We start from the raw sequence: 17,563 nt of genomic DNA on the forward strand, positions 1-17,563 counted from the left end.
GGTGGGGAAATGCTTTCTCACAGCATTTTCTCCTTCCCAAGTGCCACTCAGCCTGTTTTTCCGTATTATCAGGTGTGTCCCACGCAAGAGGGTTTTGATCTCATGGTTGCAGGGAAGGGTATAAATTAAATAATTAATGCTGGCACTCCACCAATCCCACTCATTTCACTTAACATCGCATGTGCACTCCACCCTATCTTAGTCACACGATTTAATTCTTGGGCTCTTTTCCTGTTCCTCTTTTTGCTGCAACCCTTTGGTTGGTGTTTGATCCTTCCATGGACCTCAGCAGTTTGTTTAGGGCTCACTTGTCCCTGCCCCTCTTTTCCCCTCTGTGTCTCCACTTACCCCCCAGTACCCTCCTTTTCATCTCTCCCTCAACTTTTCTCTCTCCCCTCCTCCAAGACTCTTAACACTACATCTCTCCTTGCATCTCTCACCATCAGCATAATTTATTTTCTTTCACTTGGCCCAAACTCTTGACAAAAATCTCATGAATATTTAAAGAAATAGGGTGCTTAGCACAGCTAGGAAGAACAGAGTAGGAAGTAACTCACATAAAACCTGCAGCTCTTTCAGAAAGGTGTCACTTCCCATGAGGAATGACAAAGCATAAAGGTCGAACCACAAAGCACAACACCAGAGCACAACCTGTCTTTTGTCCATGCTGGGGTCAACCTGGTCATCTACAGAACAAAAGGATGAAAGACCAGAACACCTCACCTCTCAGTGAACAAATAAAGTACCACATTTGTTCCAGGTAAATGAAGGGAAAAGAAAGCAGGTGAAGAAGAAAAAAAGAGTTGGTGCTGCCAAGTTGTTTCAATCAAAAAATCAAGTGCCAGCCATTCAATCCCCTCCTTGCCTCCTTTCAATTGCACCAGCAGTGGTATTGTACAGACAATTATTTCTGTACATACTGTTTGTCCCAAGGCACTTAATGTCCCCCTTGCTTTCGCCAGAAAAAATACTCCATCGATTACAGCATCTAACAAACACAGGCACAACTGTGACATTTTCTTGATTTTCTGCTACATAAGCTTAGAGAAATCTGTCAAATAAAACCTTTTCCTTTTGTTTCACAGCTTCTGAAATGTAGAGTGCAACTGCTCTGCAAGTCAACATGAAGCATTACCAGAAATATTTAAATCACATTTTATTTTTCAAATTCAAAAATAACGATTAGCTTTATTTAACTTGTTACACATCTCAGATTTAAAATATCATGCTCTATTTAAATATCCAAGTGACAACACTATACAAATAAAATGTTACACAAAATATATTTAAGAAAATGTTTTGGTCTTCAATCTGAACAATAAATAGACAGGCACTTCTACATATACAAAGAAAGCAACCACTATTTAGAGTAATTCTTATAAGCATGATGTGGAAATACAGAAGATCCAAGTTTTGAGAACATGTGTAACTCTACATGAGGCTTCATGCAAACTTCAAAGTTTGGTTTGAAACTCAAAACTCTTGGGATCTGCACAATTCTAGATTCGCCGCCACTTTACACAAGATTCAAACCATGCTCTCAGAAGCAATGTGCAATTTCAGTCATTTCCATCAAATCAAGATACCTGATCACATTTAGTACCCAAACAGAAAACAAGGATTGACCAAAGTAACTTTCCACATAAATAACATGAGCAACAAGTCAGCTTCACTAGGGCTTGAGGCAAGGGCAGCCCTACCTGCCCAGCTCCAAACAAAACCTCTTCTTCTTTTTCCCTATACATTGACCTCTTAGGGGACATTTCAAGCAGAATTATGCTTTTTTTTTTGTAAAAATAGCTTCATCTAATAAAAGGGTAAATCCTTCAGACACAGATACACTTTGCACAAAGGATCATAAGTAAAGGAAAAAACACTGTTCCAGGGTGCAAAAGGACTGAAAACAATAAATTAAAAAAAGAAAAAAAACCAAAACAAACCCCAAACAAACAAATAAAAATTCAAAATTTAAAGTCTCATAAGTGTATCATATCTAAAAGTAAAACTACATTCCTCCAATTTGTGTATTTTCAATTTACAGTGATTTCCACACACGAACACTACTCAAGGGAAAATTATCTTCCACCATCACAATTAATGAAAGATGCATTGTGGTAGGCAATCCCTGTTTCCAGCACAGCTAACCAGTCACTGACAGCTAGTTATATCCTTAGAGCCTTTTAAAAAATCAAGACCAATATTGAAACATAATGACCACCAGGACAGTGGAAAAGTCAGGACCAAGTCTTCAAGCCATCCCTTCAAATTTTAGTATTACTCTCATTTTCAGAAGTATAGGAAAAAGTTTACAGAGAAAATTCAGCTATTAAACAGAGCCTCAGTGATCCAGACTTGGAAAGTTTTTTGGACTTAAGACACTTATGCACATTACTTTAACAATTTAAGTGTGGATCTTGTAAGCGTGTCCAAATCTTAATCATTTCTTGAGGTTTTCTACTATGTACTAACATTAAGTTTGTGTAGGAACAGATGTTATTTCTGTATTTCTCTTCAATATCAAATGTTTTGAAGCCTTTGTGTTTTTCTGGAGCAAGCCCAAGCTTCTGAAGGCACATTCCAGTATAAACATCATCAATAGGGTAGAGGAGTACCTGGTCAGATGCATTATTCAGTCTCAGTGCCAGATCACCAGAGTACAGGAACCCACCGCCTCCTGCATACGGGGGATATGAACCTTCATAAACACTTTCTGGGATGTAGTACTTCAATTTTTTCTCTCTGTGAGGTCCAGCATCTTTGATCACATCACCTATAAATAAGTCTTTGGCTTTTTCCTTTGATAAGCTCTTCAAGTAATCCAGGATCTGATTGGTATTCACAAAAACATCATCATCACCCTTAAAAATAAACTGGACATTCGCGCAGCTGCTGCTCACCCACTTCAGGAACAGCACCTCTTTCAGAGTCAGATTGAAGAAAGTGTCTCTGTAGTTCCAGAGGAGAATGTCTTGGTGGGTGTCACTCTCAAATTTAACCATGTGTGAAAGATCCGGAAAATTATCCTCTGGTGGGGTCTGCCCAAGTAAGAAGACCCTTCTGACTGTCACATCCCCTGACATGATTTCCTTGCCCCAGGATTCCCTAATTGCTTGTCTTCTATCAAAATGGGGTATAAGTGACTTAATAGCCAGCAGCAGGAAAGGTTTCTGTTCGCACTTGTTTGGCTGATCAATTAGCAATGAGTAATTTCTACACCTCAAATAGAGGAGGAAGTCCTTGAATCTGTCTGGCAAATTTGCAAAGTCGCTAACCTCTGAATGCACCAAGGGGTCAGGGTCACAGGAACTGATAGCACTCAGGTTAGAAACCAAGTTCTCTTCCACAGTCATATTGGAAAGCAAGGACAGGATAGGGTTGTACAGCAGCTCAAGCTTCTGTTGCTGTTTGTTCCAGTAAGCTTTGTGAGGAGTGTACTTCCTCCAGAATCTGCTACGTGGTATAACAACACGGCCTTTTGCATTCTTGTCTTGGCTGCCACTCTTTGAGACTTCCACAATCACATAAATAAAAATGTTTATCATCATCAGAATTCCCAGCAGCTTTAATCTTCTGCGTCCAACACTCATTTCTCATATCTAGAAACAAATAAAAAAAGATTTTTAGCTTTCCTCACAGCAAGTTCTTGACCTCATAAAAAATGCAAACTACTTTCAAATGAAGACTATGCAAGTTAATAGCCTGAAAGCCAAGGTTACCTACACTCCCAAAGAAGCAAAAGTTAATCTGTCTCTAATACATACACATATGGTTTGGGGTTTCATCAGCAAGCTGGTACAAATGTGAAGTTTCCATTTGCAGCTTAGGAAAGTTACATAGCTTTTCATGGTGAGTCTAAATTAGCCAGCAGTTTTTGCTTCTCATTTAGATCCCCTTTAAACACTTGACTGTATAATAATTAGAATCTGAGCCCTCAGCTTGGCAAAGGCAGGCTGAGAAACCTTTTTTTTCTGCTGGTAAGGTGAGCTGAAGGGTATAGAATAAATTGCTATATGATAAGGTCAGTTATTTTTAAATTAAGTTTCAAGCTTTTATACTTTCACTCTCATACCTTCCAACTACGTAACAGAGCCAAATTTTAAAGCACACAATCAGTTTCTGACAATTTCACTTGGCTGTTCCTTGGAAGAAAGGCTGACAAAACTCGCCAGCTGCGTTGCTGGTATTAAGATCTCGGCAGACAGAAGAGAACGTGAACTTGGGTTGGATTTTTTTCCTCCAAATGCAAAAAAGGAAATGAATGGTAATGAAAGTAGAAGTGCAGTTATTACTAGGAAGGAAAAAAAACCCTAAAAAGAAATGAAAAAAGGTGAGGTCTCCCACATGTGCAAGACTTGGAACAGTATGTGCACATCTTTGTAGAACCAAAAGTTCTGTGACGTATTGTCAGCTTTTACTGAGGGACAAAATGGATCAACCCCTCTTTCTTGCACAGCTGTCAGAATGCAGGCTGCACATTGAACACAGTGAGCAACATGAACACAGTGTGCTGCTCTAGAGCAGTGCTTATCAAACTGTTCACCAGCCCAGAGGTATAATCATGTACAAGCTCCATCAACAATTTACAATGAATAAGGTTACAAAGACTACGTTGAACTCACTGCCTAAGACACTTTCATGTGCCAGAAGTGTAAATGATTATTGGAAGATCAGAAAAACCAAAGGACATACAAAAATTTGTACTGAATGTTGAAAGCCCAGCTGTAAGCAATGCCTCAGGCCTGAGGTCACAGAGCAGACAGAAGGGCAGACTGAGAAGTACACCTTGTACTTGCTGCTCTTTTCTTTTTTACAGCCATCACCAGACACCTGAGCTAGACTTACCCTTGGTCTCTTATGACTTGATCACTTTCTTTGTTTTACTTCTCAACAAGTTAAACATTAAAGTACTAAGAATTTAGTAAGAAAGCAGCAGGTAAATAATCAGTAATCATTTTTCTCTTATTTGACCCATAACAATTATTAAATCCAAAAGGGTGTGCATGTGTGTGTGGGGGGTGTGTATTTCTGAACTGAAATACAAAGCTGCTTCTAGAAAAAATGGCCTCTCAGAAAAGTCCCTGTTCTTCCTCATGTACCATCTGCATATTTGAATTTGTATATGCTCAGGCCAGATCCACTTCATTTAATGCTCTATTGCCAGTCAGCTATGAAGTTTCTGTTCTAATTTTAAAGTAGTTTTCTTCTATACCTCAAAGGAAAAAAAACACGCTTGTGGTCAGTGCCTTCATTTAAGCTAAACAGCTGAACTGTTAAGAAAGCACTGGTTTGTCACACAGACTTCTAAATACTGTTTTTCTACATTTCCCTTTCAATAGATACAAAAACACTGGAGAAGGCGCTGTCCCCTGTTTTGTGCTGTTCCAAGGAGCTCAGCATGCACATCAGGGCTTATCTGCCCTGTCCTCTTCAGCACTTCTCACTGAACAACAAATGGACAAATGATGTGGTATCTGACCTATGATCCCAGCACTCCAGAGACCACAGGGTGACTGCTCCCTCCTAGGAACAGCCAACAGACCCAAAGCTCAGCCCAAGCTTGATTTTTCAGGATGTGCAGCACCACACAGCTCATCTGTCACAGTCCCCAGCTGACTAAGCTGTGAGTATTCAACACCTCTAAGGCATTCGGATATTTCACCTGAGAATCTTCTGAACAAAATGAGACACAATTTGCAAAGACTTTATTTTAGCAAGATGACAGATCACAGAAAGCACAGCAAAATGATATCACCACCACAAGCAAATACTCCCAGTCTCAACCCTGTTCCAGGCTGTAGATCCACAAGCAGCTGAAGCAATCTAATCATTTGTGCAGGCCCAAGGTAAAACACCCCAACTTTTCCACCTTCTTCAAACCTGACAGAAGCCATGGCCTTTCTCTGCAAATACTTTACTGAGGACAGGAGCTAGGCTGTATTTTCTGCTGTATTTTCTAAGTGGGTTGAGTACCACATCTACATTATCTGACTGCCAAACCCAAGCATTACAAGTCCATTTACTTACTGGGGCTGACAAAAGATAAGATAATCCCTATTACCCGCAGGTATCACACCTACCATCCTACTGGTTCAGGACTAAACTATCAGGAATCTGGCAAAGCCAAGCTGTAATTCAGGTATTTAACAGACATAACCACCTTTCTCTCTTCGCAGAGACTGTACCTGGTGCTAGGACAGGCTTGGATCTTCCCGTGTAACTTCAATTTAGGGCCTGATATCCCCAACAGCAGCACTTCTGACAGTGCCAGCAACAGCACGTGCAGTAGTGACAGTCCTGCTTCCGAAAATAACTGTTTTAGCTACTTAACACATCACAAGCCATATGGACTCCTTCTAACCTCCTGTGAGATGCATCAGTTGTCTTAATAGCTCAGCTCTGTTCAGTGAGTCAAGAGATTTCTCGATTGAGCAACAGCACAGCTTTGGAACGAGATGATGTTGAGAGCCCCAGGCTGTTATAACGAGTCTGTGCTATTTCCAGCTTTAAAGAACTTGAACACTGTTTATTTTCTAACTACGCACAGCCAAATCTCTTTTTCCCCCTCAGAATTTTCACACAAATCCACTTTTATACAGCAATAATTAAGAAAACCTTAAGAATGGGAAAATATTGAACAGACAACAGTGCTGTCCTTCGGCAGGATCACGTCACACCCAGTGGTTACCACTGGGTAAAAGTCCGCACCGAGTCAATGTTTTCTGTGCTCTTCAACCAGCACAGACAGCCTGAAACAATGTTCCAGCGGCAGGAAAGTAATCAAGATAGCAACATGCTACTCAAAGCATCAAAAAGTGCACTGAAAGTCACATGTTTATTTTAACATGAGTGTTAATTACTTGCATATACCTGCTTTGAGACATCTTTCAGCGTACGATTTGGCTTTGGGAGAAATTCTAATCTTCCCTTATTTGAATACCAAAGGACAACAGCGGAACTCAGGCATGGAATTTGAAGATCCAAGTAAATATAGCAAGACTAGGGAAGGCTGTGCATATATTTTCCTAGAACACAAGCCCAAGGCATAAAGAACTATAAAGAGTCTGAATAAATGCCAAAGTAACTTCACATTCTGTCTCCTCCTAGTTATCTTCAACACATATTCGCTTAAAAAAAAACCCAAAAGCAGTACCAAAACCCTCACCACCACCACAAAAAAAAATCAAAACCCCATATCCAATAGAATGAATGGTAGAGTAAGGCATTTTTCTAGTAATGTTCCCCTGTAAAAAGGTTTTAGAGGGCCAGACTTGCATTTGTGCAATGCTTACTTACGTAATTGAACCTAATCTCACTTTGCCCAATCCCTTTTTTAATCTCTTTATATTTTCAACTTCTGTGAATTATTCTGGTTCCTCAATTTTTCCACACACCAAGAACTTGGAATGACTTGCTATTCTATTACCATACAAGACAGGAACACACAGAAAATACAAATTAAGAATAAAAAAAAAAAAAAATACATTATTTTCTCTATATACACTTGCCAGACAAGCTACATAATGAACTTTCATCTGTCACCCCTTTCCTTTCTATTTGGTCATTTGTGATATGACAGTAACAACAACAGGAAGAAATAATTGACTCTTCAAGCTCACAAATAAGAGTTTGTGGAGAGCTATGTATCTATCAGTGGAGCTTGGTATGAGGTTCAATCCTCACAGTGCACTCAGTTCGGCACACAGAGCATGAAGTCACTGTGCTCCCCACACAAGGGATGGCTGTGGAGTGGAAGAGCAAAGCAAGATTCTACTTGCAGCCTCTGACCTCATCCAAGTCACAACCACAACCAAGCAGAGGAAAACATGTTCCAGCAGGGTTCCTCTCCAGCATCAGCCACAAGTGACCACATTCCTGCACCGGGTCTCACCAAGGCGAGTCAGCCTTCATTAGGTGAGAACAAACACCATCCTACAAACCTGCCAGCAGACAAGCAGATCATCACCGAAGCCAACTCCTGTGGGTGCAATGCAGACTGCCCCTGCAGCTATCTGAGGCATCTATGAGCAGGGCAGTTAAGTTTCTCAGACTGTTACCGCCTGCATGGCAGTGGGTTTTTGTTATGCAAGTCTTGCTTTTCGAAGAGATCAGATAGCTCCCAACGTTTAAAGGCGTTGCTCTGCGCAGTCATATTCCCCGTGGAACTCCACAAGTTAACTTGTCAAAAGCTGCCGCAAAACAAAAAGGTGGGGAAATCCCTACTGCATTCAAGTCTGTAAAAGCTTCATAAGAACTCAGAACTCCCTCTCTCTAATAGCCTCCTTGATTGCTGCCCCACACTACTGATGTCAGCTTTCAGCTGTGCTATTAAGACTAAAGAGATCTTTCATTTACTGCTGAATGCTAAGTTCTGAGGCACGGAATTCCAGAATCTTCAAAGTTATACTATGTTTCCTGTCACCATTTGGACTAATTTCAGGCGTTCCCCTCCCTCTAGCTCTTCCAGCAGAAAAGCTACCAGAATGTCACCTTTTAAGGTGCGCTACTCAAAATAACATCTATGAAACAAGAGTTTTATTGACTTTATAACGATGCTTAGAAATACTGCAGTAACACCCACAAAGTGTTACTTTGAGTTACATCGAGTTATCTTTACAAAGTCATTCAATGGTGAAAAGTTACTTTAAACCTCATTAAAACCACCTTCCGAAAAATTCCTGCTTGACAGGATACTTAGAAATGTAAGCGATACCATCAGCTCACCACTCTCTCAAACTGAATACTTTCAACTGCACAAGTTCCTAGACCTTCAACCAGAGAGTAATCTATTTTTATCAGCCATTTAAAAATAAGTCAGATACCAGTAAATCATCAGATCACCCAACCCTGTCTGTATTTTATTTGCATGCGTTCCCCGCAAAAGCTCTGGGTTTGACTGAGAAAATATTTAAATACTGCGCACCTACTGAATTCACTGCAAGTTAGACCTAAATATTTTCTTTTTATCTGTTAAAATTAAATCCTTGGACTGGCTGAAAGAATGTTCAGTTTCACATTTGAACTCTTTTAAGCATTTCTATAGAAGATTCAGGCATATGCAAGAAAAGCCCTATGGCCATTATGAAAAATATTCAATAGCTTTAGCCCCAAGTTTAATGGATATTCCAATTTTTCTACTGGTATAGATTACTCGAATTTGGTCATGGTTTTCCACAGGGATGAGAAAGCAACAGAGCTCCACATGTACACCACACCTACGTAAGGCAATTTAAATGATGGCAGTGTCTCTATAAATTAGTACATCATGCTTATATTATCATTCTATACTGCCATATCTGCAGCCACACTAGACATCAGTGAAGGTGTCCCTAACTGCTCATTAAAAGAAAACAAACACAAAACAAACAAAAAACTTGTGATGAAAAAACGTTTTGTTTCTTTGTTTAACAGTAAAAATCACTTGGGTTGTTGGTTTTGGGGTTTTTTTAGTAATTGAGATTTCACACTAACAACCGAGGGTAAGATCCCAGCTTGCTATAAAAATGAATATTAAAGTTTAACACGCCAGTATTTGAGGGCCTGTGGTAGCAGATGTGACCTGTTTTTCCCAGTTTGTTAATACAAAAGAATTCATGTGTCAGTTTAAGGTCAGTTCAAGCTTTAGAGTGACGACATTGTAAATTTGTTAGAAATAACCCAGAGCTGCCATCTTCTGCTTTAAGAACTTCAGTTTTCACTTGACAGGCTTCAGCTTGAACGAACAGTTAATTATAAAGAATCAAGAGAAGGGGTTTAACTGAGTGTCAGCAGAGAAATATTTCTTGGAACAAAATTAATTGTCATTCATCACATCAATTAGAAGTTGGGAAGCACAGTTCCATGGCAGTTTAAAACAGTTTCAGTCGTAGCTGACTCATTCCTGTAATTTATTCCTTCCCCTGCATAAACTGCACGGTCCCATCTACCTCTGCACGGATTTGATTGTGGTGAATCAGTTCAGGGAGCTGGAGGACGATAAAGAGCCTACAATAAAGCAACAATTAGCTTTCAGCCAGCTCCCATCACTCGATGACATGCTGCCACTGTGCTGCACAAACACCAGGAATGGTGCAGGAGAAGAGGGAAGGCTCACTCAGCCCAGGCCAAAGCAGAGCCCATCTGTCATCAGCTGCTACAGCCCAGCACTGCTCCACCAGAGGCAGTAGAGTCTGGGCAACCTCATCCCCTGCAAGGTACACCCCAGGGCCTGAATTTCTCTGACACTTTCTGTAACCAAGTCAGCAAGGGCAGCTACTGACCCAGTATGACCCACCCATGTCTGCTGTGTGTTTCAGCAGCACTGTTATCTGCCCGTAGTGCCTAGAAAGCCAAGGAAGTGGATAAGGAACCACCTTGGTCTCAGACACTCAGCGCTTTGATCAGTGCTAGTTCTGGTAATAAAGAATGAAGAATGGATGTAACACATTGCAAACCTGACCGAGGCTTTCAGTGGACATTTAAAAAGAGAAAGTCTGCAGGACAGACACTCTCTTACTTCTTGCTTTTGTGTTGGATTTGAAATAAAACTCATGATTTAGTAAACCTACTCAAAATGCAGATAACTGTAATTTCCACAAACAAGACAACTCATCTGCTCCTGGTATCTCTTCCAGTGTTACCTTAAAACCAGTAATTAATCCTGCCTCAACCATATTCCAACCACCTTTATATCTGCACAGAGAGAACTCATTACTTAGTCAACTAACATAACCATCCTTTAAGCACCTGATACCTCAGGTTATCAAAATTCCACCTCTGATTTGTCTTCCGGCCTGTGTTAGACACAAAGCACACTACTGAAAACTATGTTTCAGAAGAAAGAACAATGTGACCTGGTGTGGCTGATGAAGTCACAACCTGCCCGTGATGGCCACTGTCCTTCCGGGTTAAAAATAAACTGGTTTTCAATTTGACTTCCCCAAGCTGCTGCCTTTGTGTGATGGGACACACAGCTGGGATGGTAAACTTCCCAGCCATCTCAAGCCATATTTCCCTGCAAGTGCTGTGTGGTTACTCAGAAGTCAATTCAAACCAAATTCATACTGTGAATATTCGTGTCAGAATTCTGGGGTCTGCATCTGAACCTACAGTAGTGAGCTAAATACACGCTGAAGAATGAAAAGCCTACATTTTAAAATGCAAATCCATGAAAAATACTTTTGCCTTTAACTGGTTTTGGTTTCAGGTGTAATTCACAATTACATGAAAAGTTCTTCATCTTTCTGAGTAATTCATTGAAGTTCAGAAAAATCATGGAGTTGTAAGCAGAGAAGATCACTGTCCTCCTTGAAAGCCATAAAAGCTGAGAGACAGATCTCGTTCTAGCCTATCAAGTTTATGGAAAAGAGAACAATTTCTCCAGCAGCTTTAGGCAGCTAAAGATGCATATAAGTACCAGGAGGATTTTGTAAAAGATCTTTAAGCCGGTTAGGCAGCTACCTCCCATTTTTGTTAACAGCAGATAAGCATCTAACCCGATTAGAGACTTCTAAATCCGAGTAGCACCTTCTGTACCTGTTACCTGCACACAAAGTGAGTATCCACAAAGCCTTAGAGTGGTTTGAGTTATCAACTTAAGGCTGTTTTGCATGGTTTTATTTTTGCTATTTATTGCAATTTATTAATTGCTTTTATTCAAAAGCAAATCAACAACAAGTTTGCAACAACTCTGGAATTTCCATCCCAAAGGCAGCTTTCCATTAGCAATTTCTAACTTACAAATACCGGATTAAAAAACATAATTGCTCAGGTAAATTCAGGGGGTACTGTTTGACATTCAGCAGCAGCTCTCTCTTTCAAATCGCCCAGTTAAAAGAATTTCACCCTTTTCCAGGCCTCCCATATTTGCAGGGCTCGCTGCATTACATTATAACCCTGAAGACAAGCAAACAGAAATGGTTATTTCTCAATCCGCTCAGTTCCTCATTTCAGTCCCAGACCCAGCTGCACAAAGAGCTACACCAGCACAGGCTGGGAGCACAGACACGGCTCCAGCCACCGACCTGCCCCGGGTCACAGCAGGATGCTGCCGGCAGGAAACTCGGGCAGGGCTCTGCGCATCCCACAGCACACACACCGCGGTGAGGCAACAAACCTTCAACACCACCGTGGCTCCTCCTGTAAAACCCATACAAATACGCAGTGGTTCGTGAACAGCTGAGCCTCTGAGAATTACCCTTTTACATGAAAATTAGTCATTCTCGCCCACAAGTCAAGATTTCCTGCTCATCTGAGCTAGATAGCTGATTTACAACTGAAGTGATTTGGTCAATTCACTCCCAGACTAACTCTTCTGAGTGTGCTTAAGATGAAGCAGCTGCTAAAATTCTGAAGTTATTTACAAAGACGAACAAAACTAGCTCCAAACAAAATACTTTTCAACTCTTACTGCTGTATTTCTCCCAGACAACAAAGCTTTCTTAACCAACTGCTGATGGAAACTGCTTCATCAATTCTCCCTTTAAAAATCTCAGCACCACACCCATCACACACTGGGATTCTTTTCCTTACTTAAACGCTAATTGCCTCTCATGAGACACCAATTCAATCATTCTTCTGCACAGTTCATCACAAGACAGTTTAACGATCCAGTCTTTTCCCTGGGTTTTTCACTATCTGGAGACTCTGGGAGGTTTATACTTAGTCACCTTTTAAATCCTAAAAGGCCAAAGGAATTCAGCGAGAAAGATACAGGCAAAGTGCAGGATCAAGTCCAGGATGCCGGACTGTGCTTCCCATGCAAAAGCAAAATGGGACTGGACAGGTCTGACATTTGTTCCCCAACTTTTGGTTAGTGACTTCTCCAGTCTCTACTAAACCCACAGAAGAGCCTGTATTTCAGCCTATCATCATCTTTTTTTCTTTTCTGTTTTATAAGCACATAAAGGGTGCTTGCTTACATAAAGGGATACAACTGTGAACTGATAAAACCATCTAAATATATCTCTGTGAGGTCAGAACACGGCATAACAGGGATAACACATTAGGAATTTTTGTGAACTGCACTCACAGGCACAAATTCTTTTCTAAACTACATGAAACACTGTCCCGTGCAGGGCCAGGAGTTGGACTCCAATGATCCCTGTGGGGATCCCTGTTCCAACTATGATTCCATGATAAACACTCATATGAACACAGCCTATGACACACCAGAAACATCAGATACTAATCCCGTGATTGCTCATGCACACAGCCAGAAAACCTTCCTAAATTAACTGTTAACATTTTGGCTAAAAATGTATTAGGGACTAAAATTGTATATACCTGGAAAAAAAATTTAAGTTTAAATTTAAAAAGTAAATTGATGTTACTTGCTTCAAAATTACTTACGTATTTCTACTGTAGAGTAATAGAAAATTTAATTAAGAGACATCCTAGGGAAAAAATGCCAAACCAACAACCTGTGAAAGGGATAAAGACAGTTGCAAGCTTTTGGAAGGCAATCAATCCTAATGGCCTTCAAGAAACATTAACATGAAAGCCAGACAAGTTAAAATGCTCATTATTTTGATGAAATACATCCTTTTTCTGTATTCTGTGCTTTTTACAGAAAACTTGTTGCCATATTAAGTTCACTCTTGCCAATATCCCGCCCCCCCCCCCACCTTTGGCCTATTCTTGGCAAGTTTGAGAATTACACACTTTAAGCTTTACCTATAAGAAACCTACCAGCCTCTACTCTGCAGACTGCAAATTCTTCAAAAAGAAGCAATTCATGGGTTTTTACAGCAGGACAAGTAACCGGATCCAGTAAAAGATCTGGGATGTCAGCACTGGGTGCGTTTTTGACTGAGCTGCTTTAGTCACTTGGCACCAAAAGGCACAAAGTCTGACAGCACACAGGAAAAGTCCATCAAGTAACCAACTCCGGGAAGTTTCACAACCCGCCTGAAGTAAAGATTTTGCAAGATCATCTGACACATCTGTCAAAAATGCAGTGATCTGTCGAGAAAGAAGTTACCAAAGGGGCTGGCTGAGGGTTTTAATTGATACTGTTCAATATTTCTTCTATCCTCTGGTTAATTTGGAGCAATGACCATAAAGATTTTGGAGTACACAGATGAATGAGAAGCACCCCTGCTTCCTGACTGTTGTGATAACGACAATATTGGCTGTGGCAGAAGACACACAATCACATCCTCGGTTTCAACACTGACACAGACCTTTGTCATTGCCACTTTTTCCTCCTTCAAGTGGATTTACACAGCCAACAGGAAAACTCAGTCAGAGCTGGTTCCACTGCAAAAGTAGCTGCACCAGGTGGCAGCAAAAAGACAATTCCTCAGGGTCTCAGCACTGACAAGTCACCACGGAGAAGCACTCCTCCGACAGCTTTGGTTCTCCAAGGAATCTGATGGGTAGGCAAGATGAAGACTCAAATCCTGCTTTTCACTCCCCTCTATGTTCACTGTGGCTTATTCACACAGACAATTGCCCAGATCTGCCAGCACAGAATACGACACCACTTAATCCACTTCTCACCAAACACTGCTTTTTCTCTAAGCAAACACCACTTCTCCACTGATCTCCTCAGCAGCGTCTTCACTACCCAGAAGTATTTTAAAATTTCAGGAGCAGCTTCCAGGCAACAACCATAAATTTTTTGACTACCAGTGACACTGTGTTTATTAGGAACAGTCTCTGGGGAGATTAGGGAGTTTTACCTATTATGAAACAGGGCATCAGACAGCCAGCCAGCACTCCCAGTCATCTCAAGCATGACCTTCGAAACAAGTCCCTTCAGCAATGCTACCTTGCTGCATTTTCCTCATCTTTTTATAGTACATAGGGAAAAGAAACGAGCACAAATCCAAGCAAAACCACTTTACAGGTGACAGAATTACCTAAAGTAAATTCTATTTTTTGATCACTTATGCTCTATCAGTAGCTTCCTTACAGCCATATATTTCACTACTGCACATCTCCTGTAGAAAGTCACAATTTCAAATCAAGCAGCAAAGCCAAAGTTTCCTTTAAGCCAAAATATTTTCAGGTATAATTACATTACAGTTTTACATTTTTACGTATAAAACAAATATTCTGTACTGTAATTCATCTCCATGGCAGTATCGTTTTTTTAAACATATCTATCTTCTCGAGTTGTTTACAGCCCCAAGAAGGAAAAAAAAAGAAAAGAAAAAGAAAAAAAACAAGCCAAAAAACAAACCATTACAAATTACATCTGCCGAACGAGAAAAGCTGATTCTCCGTTTCGCTTCCTCCACGCATTTTGTACCAACTCGGCGCTAATCCAACTCGTCCGGCGGTTCATCGAGCATCAGGCTGGCTCACCGAGTGGCGAGGCAGCCTCTGCCAGCAGCCTCGGCTCTCCATCCGAGCCCGAGTGTGCCACACACCGGGAGTGTCACTGCTGCCCTCGCCCCACCCTCCGCACACGCCCTCGGTGACAGCACCGGAGCCTGACGCCAAAGCGGAACTGCAAGAAGAACACGAAACCGCTCGAAGCAGCTTGGAGAGAGAACTGGATTCCGGGCTGTCTCTCTTTAAGATGGTGAGCAATAATTTACTAGAAATTTCCTCAAAGGACAACGCTATGATTGTGTTTCCTCAGTAACTTTCAGATGACATGTCTAGCATGTTCGCATCTTTCCACAGCCAGACTAAACTCTTCTGTGCCCAAAGCAAGTTTTTCTGTCCAAAATATATATTAAAAAAAAAAGGGGGGGAGGAAAAAACCTCACAAGAAAAACAAACCAACAGGCGAACCACGCAAGCTCTTCATTTGCATAGTTAAAACTAAACATGAGCGTTTAATAATCAACCCAGCAGCACCGAGCATTTTGGGAAGTCGGATTAAAGGGTTACTCAAGCAACTTTCACCACAAATTTTTGCAGGATGACTAATGAGTCGCGAGCTGCAGTTTAGCCACAATCCCTGCGAGTAACCTGGAGTTCCCTCCTGCCAGGCTACCAGGATGTGTCAGGAAGTCTGAAGGGCTAAAAGGCATCATCTCATGAAGGAGCACATACATTCGGGCGAACTCCAGCAAAAATATCACTTCCCCCCCTTTCAGGTCCACCCGAGCGCACACTTCAGAGCCACTACCTCAGCACTACACTGTCGAGAATCCTGATGCGGGTGTTGATAATTAACCCTGCAGGGTACAGCTCGCTAATGAGGTGACCCAGGAGCGGTGCGAGTGTCCGCAGCCCTCTGTGCTTCCCCTCCAGCCAAGCAGCGGATTGCAGCAGCTCCCAGCACTGCAGCAGCTTCTCCGGGAAAACCTCACGGCTTCGGCACCAACGCCGCCTCCCCACGGGTTAAATAAATAAACAAAACGATAATTTTTGAAAAAGCGAGGGCAGACATACGGCGGGGCTGAGCTGGCCTAAGTTTCGTCCATGCCAACGAGACCGTGCCTCTCTCTCGCCGCTCTGGCTGCAACATGTGCCGCTGCTGGGAGTCCCTCCGCGTGGTTTAACCCCACCCTGCCGCCTCCTGTCACCTCCCAGCCGGGGGAGAGATAAAACCCAGCCCTAAAAGAGCCCCAGATTCATGTCTCAGGCTGCTCGCCGCCAGCTCGCAGCGGTCACTACGCAAATAGGCGAGACGCGGCGGGCAAGGAAAACCTCACGACCCGGAAAGCCAGGGGAGGTAAAAATTAAGTTTAAAAAAATAAGTGTTTTCCTTCCCCGTCCCTCCTCAGCCGCTCAGGCAGTCCCGATCTCCGCCGCTCCGCGGGCGCACCGCTGGCGGGGGCGGCGGCCGAGCCTCCCCTCACGTACCTTGCCAGGCTGCCGCGGGTCTCCGCCGGGATTCTTCCTGCCGCCGCCTCCGCATCCACCATGCTTTGTCCGGCCGCGGGCAGCCCTCGCCGCGGGGTCCCACCCCGCCCGGCCCCGGCCTGCCGCCCCACCGCGGCCCTCGCGGCCGCCGGGGCTCCGCGCCGCCGCCCCGCTCCGCCGGCCCGCGCAGCGGGCGGGGGCTCCGCACCTGAGGGCGATGCCGGGGCGGCGCCGCGGCGGCTCGTCCCCCGTCCCGCCACCGCCTCCCCGCGGGACGGCGCGCTCCTCCGCTGCGTCCTCGGGGCCGGCCGCGCCTGAGATGCGCGCCTGCGGCGGGCGGAGCGGCGGCGGGGCCGGGGCGCGGCGGAGGCGGCGCGGGGGAGCGGAGCGGAGCGGAGCAGAGCGGAGCAGCACGGCGGGGGCGCGGCCGGCAGCGCCTCACTTGTTGCCCTGTGGCGAAGCCGAGCGCGCGCCCCTTCCCGCGCGAGCGCGCGCGCGCACCGCCCGCCTCCCCGCCGGGGCGCCACCGCCGCGCGCCGCAGGCGGGGGGCGGGCGGGGGCGAGGCGCGGAGAGGGGCGCGCGGGCCCGAGCCCCGCCCCCAGCCCGGCCAACGGCGCCGCGGGTTGGCGGAGCGGGCGGCGCGCGCCCCCCGCGGGGCCGGGCGGGGCACGTGAGGCGCGGGCGGGGGAGCGGCGGGGGGTCCGCGCGCGCTCAGGCCGTCCCCGCGGTTGGCGGAGTGCCGCGCCCCGGGGAGACGCGCGGGCGGGCGGGAGGAGGGGGCGGCCTGGCAGGACGCGCTCTTCTCCTGCCGCCCCGAGC

General features: G+C 43.8%; 1 protein-coding gene across 6 annotated transcripts; it reads right to left on the reverse strand.

The window, feature by feature from the left end:
* Positions 1-1,141: 1,141 nt before the first annotated feature.
* Positions 1,142-17,123, reverse strand: B3GNT2 (UDP-GlcNAc:betaGal beta-1,3-N-acetylglucosaminyltransferase 2). 6 transcript variants are annotated; one of them, XM_085054368.1, is made up of 2 exons: positions 16,744-17,123; positions 1,142-3,596 (listed from the first exon to the last, which is right to left on the reverse strand). In XM_085054368.1, exon 2 carries the CDS (start codon positions 3,585-3,587, stop codon positions 2,394-2,396), a length of 1,194 nt encoding a protein of 397 aa, XP_084910494.1. In that variant the 5' UTR covers positions 3,588-3,596; positions 16,744-17,123; the 3' UTR covers positions 1,142-2,393. The 6 variants fall into 6 exon arrangements, with proteins under 6 accessions (XP_084910494.1, XP_084910498.1, XP_084910499.1 ...); XM_085054372.1 differs by lacking the exon at positions 16,744-17,123 and adding an exon at positions 16,330-16,413; XM_085054373.1 differs by lacking the exon at positions 16,744-17,123 and adding an exon at positions 16,064-16,284.
* Between the last annotated feature and the right edge of the window lie 440 nt (positions 17,124-17,563).

This window comes from Lichenostomus cassidix, chromosome 3 (assembly GCF_008360975.1).
Source record: "Lichenostomus cassidix isolate B80296 chromosome 3, HeHo_3.0, whole genome shotgun sequence".
NCBI classification, from domain to species: Eukaryota; Metazoa; Chordata; class Aves; order Passeriformes; family Meliphagidae; genus Lichenostomus; species Lichenostomus cassidix.